This window comes from Falco peregrinus, chromosome 3 (assembly GCF_023634155.1).
Source record: "Falco peregrinus isolate bFalPer1 chromosome 3, bFalPer1.pri, whole genome shotgun sequence".
NCBI lineage: Eukaryota > Metazoa > Chordata > Aves > Falconiformes > Falconidae > Falco > Falco peregrinus.
The window spans coordinates 93101750-93123450 of record NC_073723.1 but is presented as its reverse complement, the minus strand read 5'-3'; the positions used below and the strand labels follow the sequence as shown (position 1 = coordinate 93123450).

The 21701-nt window shown below is 40.3% G+C and overlaps 1 protein-coding gene across 1 annotated transcript; it reads right to left on the bottom strand.

Moving 5' to 3' along the window:
- Positions 1 to 151: 151 nt before the first annotated feature.
- On the bottom strand, positions 152 to 18047 carry BPHL (biphenyl hydrolase like). Its single transcript, XM_013300538.3, has 7 exons — positions 17723 to 18047; positions 14824 to 14927; positions 12103 to 12269; positions 7872 to 8025; positions 5410 to 5541; positions 2730 to 2853; positions 152 to 268 (listed from the first exon to the last, which is right to left on the bottom strand). The coding sequence occupies exons 1-7, from the start codon at positions 17821 to 17823 to the stop codon at positions 181 to 183; spliced, it is 870 nt and encodes a 289-aa protein (XP_013155992.3). The 5' UTR covers positions 17824 to 18047; the 3' UTR covers positions 152 to 180.
- Positions 18048 to 21701: the final 3654 nt, after the last annotated feature.

Here is a 21701-nt window from a genome sequence, read left to right as displayed (position 1 = left end):
TCCTGATCCACTGAGGGCTTACATATTCTCAAAATATATGGTTCCCATGCAAATATCTTTCCTGTTTTTTCTTACAGGACTCAAACCTACCTGTAACTTGAATGAAAATGGAAAGCCAGCTAAATCCTAAACAAGGCAAGGACAAACAACATACAACTCTAACTTGTTTTACTATTTAAGTCAACACAGGAAATCTTCCACTTGTCTGTTGAAGTCCTCTGCAAAACGCAGGTGTAAGTTATGCTTTCCTTCTGGCATCAGAAGCAACCTTAAAAGAGAAAATCAAATACTGAATATATATTTTATTCTGTGAGCATAGATAACTAAAAATATTTGTTGTCTTTTCCTTGCTCTTGTTTACTTAAGTACAGAACTGATGTAACTTTTCTTTAAAGTACTGTCCCTATGTACATGGTTCAAAATGTGAACCACAGCAACGGTTGAAGCAAGAAGCATACAGCTTTCCCCTGCTTTGGGGAGGATAAAATAAGCTTAAAACAAATTTTTCCTAGACCTAGTTTCTGGGAATTTTTCTGGTGGTCTGCAGAGAAGGTAAGATTCCAAAACTTATGTGAGTGGGGATGCATCTTCCAAAGGTATATGAAATACCTGAGCTATTTTCCCTCTCTGAGAGCAGTGGTTGTGCCAGGCAGGCAACACATTTAAGAGATCGCCACAGAAATGTAGATTTGTCAACATCCAAACTTAGCATTTGACTTTTATCTAATCTTTCTGCAAAAGACAATCCAAAACTAACACCATTCATCCATCGAAGTGAAAAGGGAAGTTGAGACTCCCTCAGCTATAGAAAAAAAAGCTTAGAAAAGTAGTATCTGTGAAGAGGTTAAAACTTTGTAATACTGAAATGAGTGTGACAAGGCTAAATGTTATTTGCCATTGTTTTCCATCTGGGAAAAACTTTATAGATCAGGTGTGTACTTCTAATGTGGCTTCATATTGGGGCGTCTCTTTATTTTACCCTACCACATACTAAGCAAATTCAACAGAGCTAAAGCCATCTTGACTGATACTTTGTAATGTTGCCTTCATGTTATCTAAGCCCCGCTACAATAAGGGGATCTTACTTTTGGTAGTGACAAGTGCTATTTTGCCTTGATGGTGAAAAGCAATAGTGTGTGAGCATACCCAGCTCTTCTAGCACTTCTGTCTGAATTTCATTCTCTTTCTTCAAAGACCAAGCAGTGCACAGATGTGCAAACCTATAGCACTATGTATGCTACTATTGGCTACTGCTGTTAAGCCACTGTAATGCTGCTTAACCATGCAAATATGCAGTGATGGCACACTCTACCAGGAGAGAAATAAGCAATGTATCTGCACTACAATCAGCATAAGCTTATTCTATTGCATTGCTAGATAAAAATCAAGGTAAGAAAAGCTGTTGGTAGAAGCATATATTACTGAAAACATGCTAACTTTAAGGTTTTCTTTCTGCTTCACAATGGAACATGCCATCTCCAGTGCAACAAGGGAAGGGGACCATGTACCTAACTACTAATTTCTGAGAACACCATTAGGCTAATTTCTTTTCTGGTAAATACACATATAGGGGAGTACCTCAGCATGAAGACATGAGAAGAACCATTTTACATTTTATTAGACAGCAACTTCTAACAGTGTTTCTTTTTCAGCTTGTCTTCCAAAGAGAAGTTACCAGATCCTTGTTTTAGTTTTTGTAAGGATCTGCCTCAGTATCTGGAACGTTTCAGAGCTCAGTGAACCCCAACAGGATGATAGGTATTCGAAGCAGGGCATGTGGGAGTAACTAAGTAGCAGACATGAAATAAAACAGTTGCATGTGATTGTTAGGAAGGTCTGTTTTTCTCATCTTTCCTCTGGCATAATGCATTTCTATGAACTGTGGGGTTCACTTTGAGATAAATATATCACTCAACTCTTCAGAGACTACACCAATGAAATAGTTCCCCACATTCTGTATTCAAAAAAAAAAAAAAGGTCTTGTTCTCCTAATTCTTTTCTCCAGAGTTAATCAACACAGTCTATTATTAACTAGTAATGGAGCTCTTGAACTTATGTGCAAATCTATAAAGAAAATTCTGCTGGTGAAATCCCAGCATTTTATAGGAAGCATTTCTGGAATTCTCAAATCAAGCAGATGGTGCCCTGATGTTTTTATAAAGTACTATCTCTGAGTGTAGTTGTATTTTTTTTTTCCTCATTCTGCTTTTAAAAACACTGAAAATTCATGGGACAGTGGGAAAAACAAAATCTTTGAAGAGGTTATTCACATCAACAAGGCAGAGCAAACATCAGTATCTTGTGCTTCTCTCTAATAACTGGGAATCTCTCTTCACTCATGGCATCCAAGTTCACTGCTCTACTGAATGGGATAGAAATGAAGTTTCTTGCAGCAAAAGGATTGCACTGGCCATAACAGAAACAGAGAAGAAATTTGCTTGTTTCTATAAATATTAGGGAGTAGTTCTGAGTGTGAAGTGGAAAGAGGAAAATAATTTTATTTGGTTTCTCTTGGAAGACTAGGAAAGGGCTTATTAAGATATTGTACTGCTTATATTGCAAGAAAGGTTCAGCTATGCTGTTTGCATTGTAACTTGCTAGCGTAGTTTAAAATAGCTCTGTTTGTGGCAGAGACAACTTGTCCAAAATTATTTTTTTTTTTACACTGTGGGTATGAACTGCTTCATTTCTTCAACAATGGTTTAAAAATACTCCATCGTATAACTTACCGAGAGTCTTTGATGTGCTTATGAATGTATTCTGCATGAGCTTGTGGAACCAAAGGGTCTTTCTCACCGTGAATTATAAATGTGGGACATTTAATATCTGGCAGCAACTCTTGGCAGATATTACCTAGGGAGAAAATAAATGAAGGTCACGCTTTGTTTTAAAATAATATGAAAGACTGAAACTACTTCTGTAAAGGACTGTGAACTCCACTGGGTTCTAGTTATTACCTCTCCTTGTGAATAGCATGCAGTTAATCTTCAGGACTATAATTAACATTTCTTTCTCCAAAATGTTACTTCACTGAAATCTGCTTCATTAATGGATACTAGCTCAAATGGATGGAGGGAATGAAGTACTTCTGTCCCACATTTCCCCCATGCTCTCTGACTGTTCAAAGCAAATACATGCATCTCTTTCCTGGCTTTGTTATTTTCAGCCTTCGAAGTGTTATGGCCTTCCCGTTAATGCTACATTTTGTTACATCACTTGTCAGGTTATGAGATTGGCTGCTTTTATCAACAAGTTAACTTAGTTTATACTCGTGCCTGCGTTCCACCTTCCAGACCCTTTGCTGTCTGCAATGAATAACCATTTAATACAAATAGTACTAAAACTATTCAAAGGTTATTTTCCCCATTCATCTTATAGAACCTCGAGAATAATTTTATGCTTACTAGTCTTTAATCTCACTAGAAGTAATTGTAATGCTTTTCCTTAAAGACTATTCTGTTCCCAATTCCCTCCCTTTCTTTTTTCCTCATCCCTTAGTAACCCAGTTTCCAAACTCTTTGCCTAACTTCCCATGCTTGTGCAAGAGAATCTTTGGGCAAAACATACTTGGTGAGTATTATGTTCCATTTATCTTTGAGCTAACTTTGTCCTGCTTGTAGTTGTCTCCTTGCAGCTACCAACAGCCATACAGTTAATGCTCACATATGCATGTTTTCCTTAGCTCTAAAGTCATGTTTCATGGAGGTTTTTCCAATTGTTTGGTTATGTAGTCTTAGCTTGCGGTTCTACTGGTTAAACATTTTCATTTAGTACACTTCACCCATAGTCCTCAAACACCTGCACAAATGTTGACTGTTTTTCAGAACAAATAACAAGTATATTTAAATTACTTACCTAAGGATGTAGTTGGCAATCAAACTATTATTTCCTAGTTTCCAGTCCTAAAACTGTTTTGTATTATAACCACTAGATTATATTTACTCCAAAACCACAGAACAGCAAGAAGGATCTTGAATTTTGCAGCTTTATGCAACTTAGTTTCATTAAGTGTTGGTACCCTCTAAAATTTCATTTCTTATGGCATTTCATGCTAAAAGCTGTCACATTTAGGGCAAATAGTCTACTTATTAAAAAGAGCTTGAGTTGAGATTTTGACCAACAAAGGCTTTGCCATCTTATCTTGGATGTGTTTTATTAAACTCTTTTCTTGTATTTGACATATCTGCACCCTCTGTGCATTGGGTCTTAACTTTAATTCCAAGGAGGCCTGCTTATAGTCTAAATCACCAGCCCCAAGCTACACCTGGAAAAACCTGCAGTCTGATTGTTGTTAATCTTTTTTAGCAAACATTAGGTTTCTCCCAATATCTGACCTAGTTACAGCATCTAGGTAATTCAGCTCCTTGTTACATGTCTCCAGGTGGCTTCTTTTTCACAGTCACTCCATCTCATAGCATCTGAGGCATGTGCAGGCAGTAAAAGGATGTCACAGCCAGAGTTTTACCACCCTGGGCTTTGGACTTAGGAATAAACTAGTTTTAAGGAGATGTATTCAAGAAAGGGTAACATAAAATCAGATCACAATTTATCCAATCACTAGTACCATGTTGCTGATACCTTGCAAAGCTTTACGAAAAAAATACAAAATGATGGAATGCTTTCCTTGTAGCACCTGCTGCCCGTTAATGTATGTTACCTGTCTTTCAATATGAGAGCTACAGGAAAATATGTATGAGAATTACAGACTCCTTGTTTTACGTATTATGTATTTCTGCTTTAGGCAAATTAAAAGCAATTTTCCTGTGAATAAAAACAGAACTGCAAGTTATTATTCATGGTAGTCTTGGCTGCAAATGTCTGCAATTGCAGAAATCTTCAGAGATAAACGCTTTATATTGTCTTGCTTAACTATTCTTTTTAGATTTTTAAACACCGAAGCTGCAACAATAGTGGTCTTTAAATGTGTTTTGTTAATTCTGAGTTCTCAAAATCTGAACTTCCTTCTTTTCTAACTCATATACTACTAGCTTTGAAATAGTGCTTCAGCTCCTGTTTGCAGAGCCTGGAATGAACAGGCCTCACTCTTGGGATATCATAATGATGTCACCAAAAGGTAATCCTTCCACACTGACAGAGGAGAAAAAAGCTTGAACAGAATCCCTCCTGTTCAGTCTGCACAAAAGCAATGATTTAATAATGTAGTTTTGTGGTGGAACGAGAGGAGACTCATCAGCTAATGCTTCCCATAAGCGTGTGTTCCTCCTGTACCTTGCTGATTCTGTGAACCATCTATCAAGTAATTGCTTTATTCATGATTGTGAGTCAGATTGAGCTTTTAATGCCATACGCAGAGTCCTTCCTTTACTGGCTGCTAGGAATACTGTTAGATTTTTATCCAGAACTGTCTGCTACTATGATTTCTTCAGTTTAACATTGTAAAAGCCTTACCATCTGATTTTTCAGCAAAGCGAGATATTCCATCTACCCAAGCCTCACAGGTTTTTGCGAAGTAGCTATGTCCATACATCTCTTCCAGTGGTTTCTTGACCTTGTCACTCCATTTTGAAACATCTCGGATGCCTACAAAAAATAACATTGAAATATGTTGTCCTTTCCGGCAACAAGATATAACCCAGTACTGTCAATCTAATTGAGTAAATTTTCAAACCAGACCACAGACTTGTATTTCAAACTTGAAACTGTACTGAAATGGTGTTAAATAATTCATAGTATGGAAAGGTTATAAAAAGTAGTTTTACGATCTCTGCTGGGGTCTTCCTGAGTTGCAGAAGACCATTTTGTTGTTGAGGTCACATAGAACAACAGAAAAAAAGTAATCAAAGGACTCAGTCCTAAAACTTATGATGTTCCTGTTTGGAGGGCTTGCAGAAGGAGAGAGCTCAAGGAGGCACCTTGTGTATGAAAAGGGGACAGTTTTATAACAGTGTGCCAGAGCTGGAAATTCTTTTTCATGTCCTTCAGCCTTTTGCTTTGGCTCATGGATGGAAGTTCTTCCATGGCTCCTACCAGTATTCTGAGGAAGGAAGCTCTTACTAAGGCATTCCAGCAGGCTGACATCATGGTACATTTGCCATAGTCTTACAGAAAAACAAGCAACTCTACTTAGTAGAATCCTGTGACTCATGGCAGGCTAGCTAAAGCTGTACAAATAATCTGACATTCTAGCTATTTATTTATCAGATTTACCTTCTTTTTCCCCTTCTAAAATTCTCAGTACTGCTCACAAAACCAGATATCCACAAGGGTGACTTTCACTAAACTGTATTTCAGCTGTAGAGCTTTGTATTGACAAAGCCCAAAACAATGTTGGCATAGCAGAGTACCTGAAAGAGACCTGAAAAGTACTGAATCATCACACAGCAATACATGGCACTAGCAAAGCTTTTAATTGGTTTAAAATGGGAGTTAAGGGAAGAAAGGAGTGAGGTGTTAATGAACAAATTGAATCTGTTCAGACAAATAAGCAAGGTAGCAGTGACTGAAAGTGTTTTATAACAGCATCTGATTGGAAATGAGTTTGCTCACCCCAGGCTAACTGTTACTGAAAAGGTGTTTCCCTTATAGAATTTACTGGTTTATTCTTGTAGCTGGCCTTAATTTTAAAAAGGAGGAGAGCCTATACTGAAAGGACACAGTTACCAAATAAACACATCTCTCTCCTCCCAAAGCTTCCACAGCAGCTGAGATGCATGATGGGCCAGCTGTGGGAGGTTTGCACTGCAACCCTCTGAGCCCCATCACCCAGAAAGAGATGCTGAAAGCAGCAGTCCACGAAGGGGTCAAAGGTCAGAACTGCTGTGGTTGCTCTGTGTTAAGTCAGTCTTTAAATATTTTTTTTTTTACATTTTAGCCTGTTGGCTGATAATTACGAAATGCATGTCATTTAGTATGTAATAGAAACTTTGTAAATATAAATGCATGTAAAGAAATAAAGCAGCACTTTCACAGAGCTAAAAAGCATTTTGCTCACTGAACTAAAAAATATACTACTGCTACCACCAATGAAAGTGCTTTAGTATAGGTAAGGTAAGTACACATGTGCAATACATACATTTGTACTTTAGCTGAAGCCAGACAGTCAGATTTCACAGGTGGTATAAATCAAATTCCAATCATTAAAATGAAACTACACTGATTTACAGTTGTTGATGGCTGCATGGTTAACTTTCAATTTCTAACTTCAAAAAGAAGCAGGGTCCCTTTCTGAGTTCACTAGCAATTTTTGCTATTTTCCTTTACAGTAACAAGTGATCAGATTCTATTTCATATGACTAGAATAAGGATCAGAAATCCCATGTTTCTTTACTTTGCAAGGGTTTTCTAACCACAATAATTAAGTTTAAAGGAATGCAAATTAGCAAGGCATCCTGGGACACTTACTTGAATGATTCATTTTCTTTCTGAACTCAAACAGTAACTTATGAGCTTGTTTTCTTACTGTCTATATATTATATAATCCCTGGAGACAAAAGATGTTGTGTGCTACCCCAGTGATTTTCTGTGGACTTTGTTTAAAGGCTGTGCAAGATGTGAGAAAAGAAATCAAGCCTGGGGTCAACAGTATTATTTGGAATTTATTTTTAGGAATTTGTTACAGAAAAACAACCTTGAATTTCTGAAAACTACTGATAAGCTATTATAACATGTTTTTCAGCAGTGTGGTAGGAACTTGTTACAAGATCTATTATATTACCCCTAGGGTAACTGTTATGGAGTTTCTCACTATGATTACTCTACCCCTATACTTACAACTTAGTGAATTTTATGTCCTGCTTCTTAAGTTTGTGTCCTCAACTCTGTCTCCACTTAGCTGCTACATGACTAAGATCCTTAGGTCAAGAAGAAATGAAAATAATTAATTTAGGGTACAATATTCCGTTTGTACATACCATTATAAATTCTCACATCCTCTTGAGTAACGCTGGCATTTGCTCCCCAGACAACCAGCTTATGGATAAGAGTTGGATACTTGGCAGCTGCAATGAGTGCTGTAATTCCACCATCACTCCAGCCCAGCAAAGAGAACTTCTTAAACTTCAGTGCCTTGATTTGTACAAGAAAGTTATATGCAAATCGTCAGCTGGTTTTACAAATAAATATCAAATACTTCTTGAAAACTAACTGTACAGATTTAGATACAACACTACATAGTTGAACTACTGTTAGCTTTCATAATTAGAAAATGTAATTTTCCTGCTATATATAAAAATACTTAAGAAAAGGTCAGAAAGTTAGAAAACAAGAAATTATACCAGCCCTTCCAATTTTCTACAACTACTTAATGGAACAGGCAGTAGCAATATTAGATTCTTTCTGCATTTAAAAAAAAAAAAAACTCTTGAAATTAAGAAATGTTTATTTACAATGAGGAGTTAAGACCTTATCAGAGAGCCTAATAGTATCAAGAATCTGTGGATTCTCTTGGTATAAAGTTGGCAAAGACTACCACAGTGTGGGATGGCAGACAATCCAAGACCAAAATGAACTTCAGAAAAAGGAAAGTTTAGGACTTTAAAAATGGAACCCAGTGATGTAATTTACTGATGGTAGCTGAACTAAAAAACCTCAAACCAAACAAACAACAGCTCTGTAACAACAACAAAAACATGCTTACAGTATTTGCTACAGGATTTTATCAAATTTTAGTGCCTAATTTACATTTTCTGAAGCTTTTAAGTGTACATTTTAAATATTGCTTCACAGTCAATTGCAATTCAAAACACTAATAACGAAATTTCTCCTTCTTGAAAAGGAAGGCTCAGGGCAAAAAATATGACAGCCAAGACCTTAATTCATTCTGACTTGTACAATGCTTTCCACTAGAATTTGAAACTCATGTTTCCTCATATAGCACAACCTGTGGTAGTGGGTACTGGCAGCAACAGGATTGCATGTGTGATATTCAGTAGGCAAATGGTGGGGTGGGGAAGGTAAAGGTAAAGGCACTCAGGAGAAAATGCATCTGAAGGTTGTACAGGGAAAATAGTTAAGCAGTACTTGCGGTTTTGCATACAGAAGCCTCAGTCTGTGAACTCTTTTAGAAACAAACATAAAGGTTTCAAAGGGGTTTTGGGGGCATTGTTTGTTGGGGGTTTTTTTGTTTGTGATTTTTTTTGTTTGGTTAGTTTTTTGCTTGTTTTTTAGAAATTACAGTCTTTTAGATGTGATTAAGGAAGATATTGTACTTTTGGAGGAGAAAGAGCAAGTTTGTTGAATGAGTTGCTCTGTTCCTTGACATTTTGTTGTTGGAAGTCCAGGCCTGCTTTCTTTGTAGAGAAGAAAGCAAAAATGCAGGCAATGAGAGAAACAACTACAGAGAAAAAACAGTTTCTAAACTGCTTGTAAACTCCATGCTCAAGTAAGGCATAACTTTATCAGTCAACTTGATACCTATTAGCTTTTATCACTCTAAGGCTTTTCTGGTTTTGGCTTCTTCCTTGGAATTAGGTTCACTGTAGTGTTGCTCAATACTAGATTTCACTCTGTTAAGCTATAATTACTAAACAGAAGAGAAATAAGGTAGGCAAAAGAAAAGAACATGTAAAGTAAGATCTGACAGCAAGAGAAGAGAACCTTGAATCTTTGCAGCTTGTCACAAGTTGGCCCTAGCCTGCCTGAAAAGTAGTTTTCGTGCTGCTGAAGGGTTACTGATGTCTTGGCAAGATTCAGGAGTTGGCAGCAGTACTTGTAAAGCTCCAGTTTTTGCTTTGGCTGCTGCTGTTCCCCTACCACTAATAGCAAATTACGGATCTCAAAGTTGGCTAATAGGTGGAATAGCAGATTAAGATTTTTGTTCATGTCAGGTCATTTGCCAGTGCTTCAACCGAGATCGGCTTGCCTCCAGTATTTCTCTTGTTTACTAGCCATTATCTTGATGCATTCTTTGGGTTTTCTCAGGATGCCTTTCCAGCAGGAGGAATTTAATTTATCCTTTGCAGCCTTCCAAAAAACAATGTGATGTAACAGATGTGTTGGATATGCTATGCATGTCTGCTTGCTTTAATCTTCAGTCACTTACAGTACAGGCCTTTATTATCAAACATTGGCAATAACCTGAGAGCTGGTCGCACAGCTCAACCCTGTGGGTGATTTTGTGCTGGCTCTATCCTGTAAGTGAACAAAATCTCTTTCAAAATCACCTCCTCTATCCAGGCCTATGTGAAATGCAATCAAATGATCACACATGCTGTGACAGAAGTAACTTAAAACAGTGAGTTGCAATACAACAGCACTCCGCACTGCATGTTTTCATTGGATCACAGGGAGTACATCACAAGGGTTGCAGCTGATCTACAAAAACTTGGAGAAGCCCAAGCTCATACTTTCGCTAAGACTGTAGCTCTGAAGAGTAAGAACCTCTTAAATATCAACTCTAATTATTTTCACAATTATTTTTCTAATGCTAATGGCCTTTGTTAGCATTAGACATTGGGATGGAGTACAGCAAAGTGGATTTATTTGCATTATACTCCTTTTATTTCAAGCAAACTCCTTCACAGAACATATACAGTGATACAGGGCAGTGTCAACTGCATCAAGGTGCTAAACACTCTGCAGAATTTTAGCTTTTGATATTTCACAGAAACTCTGCAGCACTCACAGCTCCAGCAGAGACCAGAATCTGAAAAAGCGGTTCTGAAGGCTCACCTGTGTGGATGGGTTTTTTGGTCAAGTGTAGGCCAGATGATGTATGTAAACCACACATCCTTATAAAGCCTTCTGCAGGAGTTATGACTTTGTTTTATTCTGGAAATTGTAGTTGGGATGATTCCTTGGGATTTGTGCTATCGTTTATGTTATGCTAAAATAGAAGCAAGTTACCCAGGCTTGGGAAGATTTTAATAAATTATTAGTATATGCTTGTATCAATAAACTTCTTCAAAAAGCCAGGATGATATCTCTTATTTGTTTTGGCAGCTTTAGAGATTAGACAGGCTGCTGTCCTGTTTGACTGGAAGCTATATGGTTAGGTTATCTTTGGGGACAGCTCTGTTTTCTATTTTATGTTTATTAGTATTTGAACAGAGGCAGGAAAGGGGGTTACAACCATTTAGGCTGAAAGTTTGTCACCTATCCATGGCAGCATCTTTGGGTTTTTGTTGTTTGGGGTTTTTTTGTTAGTGTAGCAGAAAAAAATGGTGATTTATGGTGCTGAGGTTGCTTTTATGGTTAGAGGGCAAAACTGTGTCTTAACCCTGATTCTGCTGTCAGACTTACTTGTTTTGCTATGCAGAATACTCCAGGAAGGCTGCATTTCTAGTTTCAGATGGGTTTCTGCAAGGTTACTGCTTATTAGAGAAATACAGTTGGATTGACTGCCTGAATGTTGTCTCATATTTTTGGAATTTTAATGCTCTGCCAACTTTCTTAACACGGCCAAAGAGACTGTATAGCTTAATGTAACAAAGCCAAAATATTAGTTAAAACTAAACCAGAAAATAGTGTTAGCATAAGGACAGAATAAAAGAGGAACACAAAAACACAGATTTGAAATAAAAAATTCTGCAAGATGGAGAAGTAATAACAGCTTTAGATCATATGCTTTATAGTCACAATAACTCTATTTGTTATTAAGATCTATTATGACCACAGGAACCCTTTGATTTCCCACAAAATTTATTTCAGTAATATGCTGTAAAATGGGAAGAGTCAAGTTAATTTTTAGAATGAAATGTTTCTTGAAATGGCATTTTGCTCAAGGCAAAATGCCAAGGTTCTATTAGCTAGAATATTTTTGAAGAGCCTTTCACTGTTGTAATCCCTTCAGTTAAACCATTTAGCATAGACTTTGGTTTTTATATAGACTTTACCTAAACTTACATGGTTCTTGGCTGCAAACTTCTTAGGGCAGGGTCTTGGAATAAGAAGTTATTGCTTTATAATTAATTCCCACTGCTGAACGTCTATGTATCTTGCAGAAGAGGTGGAAGAAGAAAATATTTTCCAGAGCAGCGTGCATCTGCTCAGTTTTAAGCCTTCACTTTTGTGCTCTTTTGCATAACTTGCTGCCTGCTGGAAACAACCTGCTTAACAGTACTCTTTCCTCCTTCTCAAAATTTAAGGAAAACAGCTTTTAAATATATGTATATGAAAAACAATAAAATCTCAGAATAGAGTTACCTGCATAAGATCCACAGCATCTTTTGCATCCCTCTCAAAGAAATCTGGAGGAAAGTCTCGAGATGGAGGAATGGACCGTCCATATCCCCGAGGATCCCAAGCAACAATTGTGAAAAGTTGCTTATTCATAGACTTAAGTTGTGGTCCAAAATCAGTTTGACCACTCCCTGAAACATTATCATTTTTCAGTTATAGTAACCACCACAATACAGACATAGTATACATACTCTAAATGGAAACCCAGGGAAACTTGTTTCTTAATTCTAAAAAAGAGATTATCCATCAACTGAAGTACACTTTATCTCTAATTGTAACTAAACATTGCAACTCTCAGACAGGAAATACCACAATAAAAATCTTCAGAAATATCTGCAATGTGCTCAGAGTGAACCATTCCTGGCAGGTATGTAAGCTCATAAAAAACTGTGCTCTACTCAGATGCTTTAATACAGAATCTTAAACTGGGTTACCTGGGTAGGGATTTTTCATTAATAGATTTACAGCACTAGCATGGTCATTGATATTTATCTGGACAGCACAGGTGAAACTGAAGGGGAAGGAATATACTGACTAGTTACAAATCTGTAGGTGAAAAGCACTATGTAAGACAGTTTTTCTTACTCAATAAAACATTTATATGAGAATATTAGTGCTTACAGCTGAGCTTCAAATACTTGTTGCCTGAGGAGACAGTGGTGACACGAAAGCATAAAACTCTAACTTTTCATTTTTCTAATATGTGTCTTACCAAAATAAGCTAAATGCAGCCATTTTTCTCATGCAGAACAGTTTTTTTTATTGACGGCTCAGATCTTCAAAGGATTGAAAAATTAAGTACTCCAGTCTATTGCGCTAAGCTACCTATGAGCGCTAGCATGAAGGTAAGACTGCAATTTATTGCTTATTTGCATTATGTTCATGTGGTAACAGTATCACATGCTACTTGATTAAAACCTGTTCATATCTAATATATTCAAATGATGTAAATCAAATATCAAATTGGAAATCCATCATTATATTAAAAAGGCTATTTAAGGGTATTTAAGATTTTTTTTCTGTTTACTTGGAGAAATATGTCCTCAGAACCTTCCTCCTTTATCATGAGCTAGTTTAAATGATAAAAGAGGCTGTGTATAGCATGCTGTGATGAGCAGACTACAGCCTGGCATGATGTCTTGCAACACCAATTTATATCTAAAGATAAATATATATATATATATATAGTCAGAAGCAAAATACCGGGTTGTTTGAAAAATACCAGTGCAACCTGATTAATATTAATCACATATTCCTACATAGGCTTTGTATGAACCTCTGCATTATCATGCACATACTTGTTCTACTATATTTTTTGTAACTTAAAAATTAAACAAGGCTGAGAGCATATTTGAATGCTGTGTTTTCTTAGTATTTTTCTAGTTAGAAAGAGAAGCATCCTTTTGTTTTAGTGCAGTTTATAGAGTCTAAAGACTAATTAATTTTGTTGACCTAAAAGCACTTATCTTGCTGCCACAACACACTTAGTACTGGTATAAAATAATACTGCAAACAGTTATCATTACAAAGGGAAGAAGTATGTGTCAGAATGTGTCGCCCTCAAGTGCTGCCCAAAAATATTAAACCATAAACTTAATAATGGTAAAGAAACCAAGCTTAACTATTACTGCTTGTAATAATGCTAACTGCATGATAGCAGTGTACACCTAACAGTAATAATATTATTCAGAACTGAAGCAATATGTTATTTCAAGACTTAGCATTGGCAACATGACTACTAGTTTAAAAATCTCTTAAAAATTATTAGGTTAAAACATATGACTGCTAAAGAACCCCTAACATTAACTATTTTCCACTCTCCCTTTGAGAACTCTTTGAAAGAAAGAACCACTTCATGAAGACTTGAAACTGTTGATGCCAAGAACAAATGCTTCCTGCTCTTCAGTTCTTGACATTCTGTCATCTTGATCCAGCAATTCAGTTAAGCATGAGCCCAACTCTGAGCACAGTAATGGTCCTACTGAGAGCCTGCCATGAACTGCTAGTAAGTCAGATCAGCTCTTCAGAGCTGCAAGGACCCAGGAAAAAAGCCTGAATTAATTTTAAAGGGTTATTATCAAAAGCAGTGGTCTCGATGGGCAGACACCACTTAGCTAGCACAACCTGTTGTCCATCTCAAAAAGCCATTGAGAATCTTAACAATGTTGCCCTTAATAACCAAAACATGAAAATACATTTTTAAGCAAAAAAGTCAGTCTCAACTGTTCCTTTTTCACTATAATAAACTGCAAGTGCTGCATTATGTCTATTAATTCAGTTGGAATGCATCTAGTTCCTAAAAAGGAATGCATAATTAAGTCTGTGTAACAAATATAGCTGACCTGATTTTTCCCTCTCCTCTGTTATTTTGCACCTTGTGCAGCTATTTGCCACCTGTGCCAGACACCCCCTCTGTGCGCTTACATCCAAAAGTGCAAGTGACTACTACATAAGCCAAGACATCGTGTAAGAAGTGTCTGGTGGTACAAATGAAAACTTTAAAAACTGTTAACTGATTGTAATAACTCTGCTGTTTCTTATCTGTTGTATGTGTAGCATTTTTTTAATAACAGTGCTCCACAATCAGGTGTTGAACATATTACAAAATAGTTTTGTGCATTCTGTATTGAGACTGGATGGTGAAAGAGGTGGTTGCTTTACAAAGATAAGACAAAATCTCCAGACCTAGCATTCCGGGAAGCAGAAGAACTGCATGGCTTCCTTCTCCTGTCCGCTGATAATGCAGGTGGACTCCATTCACTTGAATCTTGGCAGATGTTATTGAAGTACTAGGGATGGGGGAAGGAGAGAGAAATAGGAAAACATTCAGACAGTTAATTCTCATTACTGCATGGTCATTCAAGGAATACAGAATAATTACTTCTTCTAGATATTAACAACAATACAGCGAGATTTAAATGGTTCACTTGCCTTTCATGGGTGAGCAGAAGACTAAATAAAAGATCTGTCAGAAGCAGAGAAGTATTCAGTTGTGACCACTATGTAGCTCTGGTACTTAAGTTTCACAAATGTAGTTAAATGACTTAAGTTAAAGGGGAGGAAAAAAATGTCTTGACTGTGCAACAAGGGGAATATGTTTTATTAGCAACTTTACATGGCTACAGAAATGTACTGAAAAAAATACATTAGAGAGGAGAAGCCCCATTCTGTCACAATATAACTTTTGAAATGGCTAGCATTCCCCTTGTTATTATTGAACTGTGCCTCTCACAGAGGCTCAAAGAAAACACAATCTATTGTGACTGTTCCTCATGAACCAGATGGTCTGCAATGAAAACCACCTTGCACTGAGATAAGAGCGGCGAAGCATCTGATAATAATATTTCTGCCAGTGTAGTCTCAGCAGGAGATACTGCTTAATTGGAAAATACCATGTGACCAAAACCTCTCACCCTCTGAAGAAGTATCACAGAAACCAACTGCATAGGCCACCTCTCAGCCCTAACACTTAAGCTCCTACATTAACCTTCAGTACAAAGCAAGACATAAGTGTAAATGCAAACAGGTACCTTGAAATACCATGTCTAGATACAAACAGCTAGCAAGAAAGCAGAAGTAGCATAGATTGAAGGTATCTTCTTAACAGTATAAACCATTGCATCTGTTCTCCCAAGCAAGTTTGTGCCCTAATGCAAGACATATTTTCAACAACCTAATTTTATTTAAAGGTAGCACTATGCTAAAAATTTTGCCATTTGGTTACCTAATGGTTAATCCTCATTCCTTGCACTTCCCAGTTTACCTAGACTGAATATTCTTGCCCTATGAATTCAATCAATGTGAATTTCACACGCATACAGCAATGCCATTTTCCAGTCTTAGATGCAACCACAATCTATTCCATGGTAAGCACTGTGCAGTTTCTTAAATATTCAATTTTAACATGTAAATTCTGAACTACTTAAAGCACATAAGCATAGTCTCAACCATATAGAGTTTAAAATGGTGAATTAAAGGTAAAAAAATCCCCAAAACTTAAACCCTTCTCATAAGGAAAATGAAAATTAATAGTAGTTTGCAGACTCAGGTCCCCAACACATAAGCAGCAGTTAAACCACAGAACCTGTTTAACACAAAGCCATTTGGATTTTACATAAAATCTTGGTCTACATAGCCAATCATGCCACATGCTTAAATATAAGCTGTGACTGTGCAGAACAGGATCAGCTCTTTCTACCTGTGCAGATCCAATTTGAGAACTGGAGTACAAATGCAGATCTGTGGCAAGAATCCAGTTCAAAGAAACTATGTCATTATAACTTCAGTGAGTTTTGCTGAATAGTTTTGAAAATTGATTAAATTAATTATTAGTTTGACTGTAATGTTGAACTTCCTCTAAGTCCATATATCACACCTTATGTGGCTATATACTTCACAACTTTAATTCTGAATGTAGCATTCAGATGGCCTTCTTACTCCCTTTTTGAACATCTGACTTTTACTTTTTTCTATTTGTAAAATAAATATATATTTTTTCTTGATACACCATATTTTGTTTTGTCATTAATTTCAACATATTGTTTTATCATAGCTCTCACCACAGCAAATTAGCACCTTGCTCTTATTAGATTTTATAAGAATGTGATTTTTTTTTTTGCTTCCAATTAATAACTGCCAAAAGCATTTCCAGCTCCTAACAAAAGATTTATTTATTTATTTATTTTAGGATTAATTATTAACATCAGGAGCTTGAGAATTTTGCTGAGTTTGTGACACTTTTCTGTTCTTGGATTGTTCCTCAGTGTAAAGTCCAGTGACATCCAGGAGTTTCACATGAAGAGTATTTTCAATACTTTCTGGAAAAATTTCTAAACAAATTAACTGGGCTTTTTTACGTGCTGAAGAACTGTACTGGAACTGGCTATACCTAAGGCAGATTTGGTCTTCTCCACACCAAGTTTCTGTGAATCTGAAATCAATTCAGTGAGCCTGCCAGCCCGATGACTTCTGTCAAGGTTTCTTAAAGACTGTATTTTCCATTCGTTGGCATAATCAGAAAACATGTTAAAACAAAACACCCCCCCTGCTATTTTGTAACTGAAGTAGTGCAAGGCCGCTCCACCTCACCGCTGTGAAGCGCAGCTTCACCTGGCAACTGCCCTGTGCTCCAGCGCCCTAGCCTCATCTGCGCGGGGAAAACAAAATGATGGTATTATGCTTTCCTTAATAGGATTTGCGGAATAAGCAGGAATAAGCAGTATTATACCTTAGGTGTATGTATTCTCTTAGCGACCTTCGGGAAGCACCTGATGGGCAGGCGGCAACGGGCTGGCGGGGGAGGGTGGCAGACGCCGGGGGAAGGGGCCGCGGAGCCCTGCAGCCTCCTGGCACCACAGCCGAGAGCTCGTCCCTCCCCAGCCGGCCCGACCTCCCCGCCTGACAGTGGGCACCTCAGAGTCCCTCCCCGCACCTAGTGTGCGCCCCCTCGGCTAAAACACCTCGTCCACCCCGGCCCCCCGGTGACACCCGCCCGGCCTGCCCAGTACCGCCTTCCCCAAGGCCGGGGCGGAGGGGAGGGACCAGGGCGCTGGGGAGCGGGGAAGGAGGCGACTGTGGTTTTTACCCGTAGGAGGCAGCCGGTCCCCGGGGAGCGAGCGGCACGGCCCGGGCTTGAGGCTGCAGCAGCAGCGCCCGGAGGGCCCGGCCCGCGCTCCGTTGAGCCATTTTGCCTACGGAGCCCGTCCCTCCCCGGCGGGGCGGGCTGCCGCCCTGCCCTGGCAGCGCTGGGCCGCGCCGGGGCGTGGAGGCCGCGACCCGGGCGGGTCGGAGGCGCCTGTCAGCGAGCTGCGCTGGGCGCTGCGGCCGGCCCGCAGAGAGGTGCCCGGGGACCCAACGGGCACTTCGGCCGCCCCGGCGCTGCAGCCCCGTTCCCCGACCGGCGGGAGGGAAGGCGGCCGGCGGGACAGCCCGCGGTTGCCCGTGCGCTGATTGGCTGCCGGCGGTGTCACTCAGGCAGGGCGGTAACGCCGGCGGCCTCGCTGAGCGGGGGGTTGGGCGCCTCGGCTTTGGCGCCGCCGCCGGCCGGGGTTGGCGGTCGCTCCCTGACGAGGTGGGTGCCCTCCGCTCCGGGTGGGCGGTCCGGTGGGTGCCTTCGGTCTCCCACACCAGTGCGATCCCTGATCCCACCTGCCATCCCCCGAGAGGGGACGCGCTGCCCGCCTGGAGGGCAGGAGGCGGGGGGTCAGGGCCCTGCCCGCTCCTGCCGGCCCCGAGAGGAGAGCAGCGGCCGGCCCTGCGGCGGGTGGGCAGCCGCGCCGCTGGGACGGGCAGTGGGGCGCTGCGGGCGCCTCCGTCCTCACCCTGACACAGCTCCAGGCGAGGTGCCTACAGCGAGCGGAGTCCCCTGCTCTGGGAGATACAGGGGCCCAAGAGTGAGCTGCACCTCCAGCTTTGCCCATGACGCAAGAAGCTCCATGGACTGTGAGAAAACCAAAGACAAGGTGGTCGGCCATCAGCAACTCCAGGTCTGCCTGGAGAAAAGCTCCTTGTGGGGCTGGGGCAGTTGGGACAGCAAGGGCAGCTCTGGGGTCTGCAGCTCCCCTGAGATGATGCCTTCAGCATGCTGACCCCAGGCCCCTGACAGGGATCGTTAACTGCCTCACCAGTGTTCCTTGTATGTCCTGCTTGTGGGAACAGCACGCATCTCCTGGCGCAGGCTTTGGCCCATACTGCCCAGGGCCAGCCACCTCTGGAGCAGCCTGGCTGCCTTTGTTCACCACAGCACTTGGTGTTACTTTCCTCTGGACCTTCTCACAGGTTGTTCATAAAGCACCAAGGAGACTGACGTCTTTCTCCCATGTCTGCTTTCCAAGTGTGGAGGAGAATTATCCAGACTGAGTCACAGCCAGCCATGGTGTTGGTGGGGAAGGCTGTGAGGGTAGTGAGGGAAATAGCAGAAAGCTGGTACCAGGCTTGAAACAGACCTAGGAAGCAAAGTCTCCTGCCTTATACCTGGATGAGAGGGATTTCCTCAAGACAGGTCAGTGTTACATATTCACTCCAGCTAAGCGGGAGCTCAGCGACTGCCCTGAGAGTGAATAGTTGTCACCCTTCCCACCCTATTGCCATTTGTATGGGACTAACAAGTCTTAGGGGTGAACAACAGTCATAACAAATTCCAATGCATAAAGAGATTAACTCAACTGTGTGAGCATACTGGTTCAGTTTATCCCTTAGGCAGATCAAACCATTTAAGATTAAGGTCTTTAGTATGGCTAATTACAAGCAATCCATCATCAAGACAAGCTGCCTTCATTCTTGCCCAGTGCCATCCACAAGCCCCTACAGTTTCCTTGGCTCTTAGGCTGCTTTCAGAGGCTCATCTTTGTTGTGACTGTCACTGTCCACATTTCTTTCTGGTGGAAAACGACTGGAGGTGATGGCTGACTATTCTGCCTTTAGGAAAAAGAGGTAGCTTGGTCTTCTGCTACACAAAACTGATTTTTTTCCTGAATTCTGTAATTCCCACGAATCAAAAGGGGCTCCTATGTCATGTATCACTATGAGCTTTAGAGGGAAAGGTCCCAAACTTGTATTCAATTTCACTCCTGTTAAAATGCCTTTCAATCTAATCTTCCTACATATCCTCTATCTACTATGGCTAAAGGGGATATAAGAAATTCTCAGAATCTGTGCTGAAGAACTGAGGGATAAAGTAGAAAGGGTTCGTCATACATTGTAGGGGTGGGGGAAGAGGTAATCAGAAAGGTAAAACCAGAAGCCCTAATCATATGAAGGAAAAGGGAGATGAGGAGGTTTTTGTACCACTTAAGGATGGGGTAGTTCCAGGCAGGTTAACCCCACTGTTGGTGTGACAAAAGCTGACTGGTCCCTTTGTAGAAAAGGCTGTCACAGTTGAGGTAGTGTACCACATAATCTCCAGGCCTTCAATCACAGCTCTGGAGCTTACAAGGCCTGTAAAGCAGCCATTCCTCTGCCAAGAGCCTGGACCATACAAACCCTCTCACAGGCAGTGTCCTGCCTTCTTTGGCCTGGGGAGAGAAAACTAACATGGCAGTTGGGGCAGAAATGGCAGTGGCAAAAGATGCTTTTCTGTGTGTGTGTGGAAAATGACTGGCACCATGATGGGTGACAGGAGAGAGCCATGCTTGAGGAGAGAGTTGCTGTCTGGGCCCACAGGGCTATGGCACCAGAAGCAGCTGTGGAAGCAGGATTCTGCCAAGGCTGGATGCAGGTGGCAGATGATCTGGGGAGAAAAAGAGTGTAAACTCACAGGTTCAAACTGTGTTCAACCTACTCAGTTCACCAGAATATCCAGTCTTGTTAGTAAAGCAGATTTGGACATAATGATGGGCATCTGGGAGGATTAAGTATTTCAGCTCAACTATTTCTTCAGATATGTTCTCCTTACAAATTACTGGCTGAAAGGAGGGAAAATGCTTTGAGCAAGCCAGACACAGGCTTACTCTTACACAACCTGTGAAAGAGTTGAGAACAACTGGTGCACTAGCTTTCCTGTCCGCTCCTTTAAAATGTTTTTATTTGTCTGGTTACTGCTGATGGTTTAGGTTCTGGGAACTAACTGTTTCTGGCTGTTGCCTGGAAAAGAAAAAAGAAAATAAAAAAAATTTTTTAAAGAGGTAGCACTTTTCTCCTGGTGATGTGTCCCTGAATACAGATCTCCCTTTCCCTCTTAACTGCTCTGTCATTTTTTTGGCCCCCTTGGTGTTGCCCCATCTTTCCAGTGTGATCATCTCTACAGACAGAAACTTATGTTCAATGGCAGCTGCTGGCTGCTGCTGCTGGCAGAATTTCTCTCTGATATCCACCCAAGGCTCTGGAGGGCATCACTGCTGTGCAGTGGGACTTTTGTCACCTGTGATGAGCCCTCACAGTCCCTGCAGCCAGGCTGTGCTGTCAGTGCTGCATTGATTTGTTCCTTACAGAACTACTATTTTTGTACTTCCTCAGGTTGTAGAAAATCTAGAAAAGACTAGTCAGTTATTGACATAGTGGGTCCATCAAGACATGCTGGAACATCAGGTAGAAAGGCTAATTCCAGGTCTCCAGAGACATAAATTTCACTCACACATGGGATTCTCATATCAGGAGCAACAATCCGTACAATGCACCAGAATCATTACCATTAGTAGGGCTTTAACTCTGGAGCTTTCAAAGAGGAACTTATTTGCCAGGTCCATTGGGGGCACTAATAGGCTTTAATGGCCATGATCAGCCTCAGCTGAACAGGTCTCTCCTTCACTCTCTGCTCATGGGTTCAGGAGTCCCTGTCCCAGCCATATCTGTCTAGTTGGGGACCCTAGTGATCCAGGTACTGTTGTAGACTTTGCTTCTTGGTGTAGACTTGTTTCTTGAGTCTGTGTATGTATTGACTGATCGTTTTTGCCTCTTTCATTTTGGTTACTTCTATGAAGTGAAATATCCTGCAATTCTTATGCCTGTTTTGATACATGGGCTCTTGTGCCTCTTGGATGATGCTTGTTAGAGCAGACAACATTTTTCACCTTAGGACAAAACTTCATTGCTCCAGCTGCACAAAGAAGAAAGATTTGGGTAGTGGT

What these genes read in the sequence shown, in the direction of transcription:
- BPHL (XM_013300538.3), bottom strand. Translation starts at nt 17,823, where the DNA reads ATGGCTCAACGGAGCGCGGGCCGGGCCCTCCGGGCGCTGCTGCTGCAG. An exon ending in ATGCTGTGGATCTTATGCAG is followed by an intron (nt 8,026 to 12,102) that starts GTAACTCTATTC and finishes GTACAAATCAAG; the next exon opens with GCACTGAAGTTTAAGAAGTT. An exon ending in CTTTGCTGAAAAATCAGATG is followed by an intron (nt 2,854 to 5,409) that starts GTAAGGCTTTTA and finishes TTTTCTCCCTAG; the next exon opens with GTAATATCTGCCAAGAGTTG.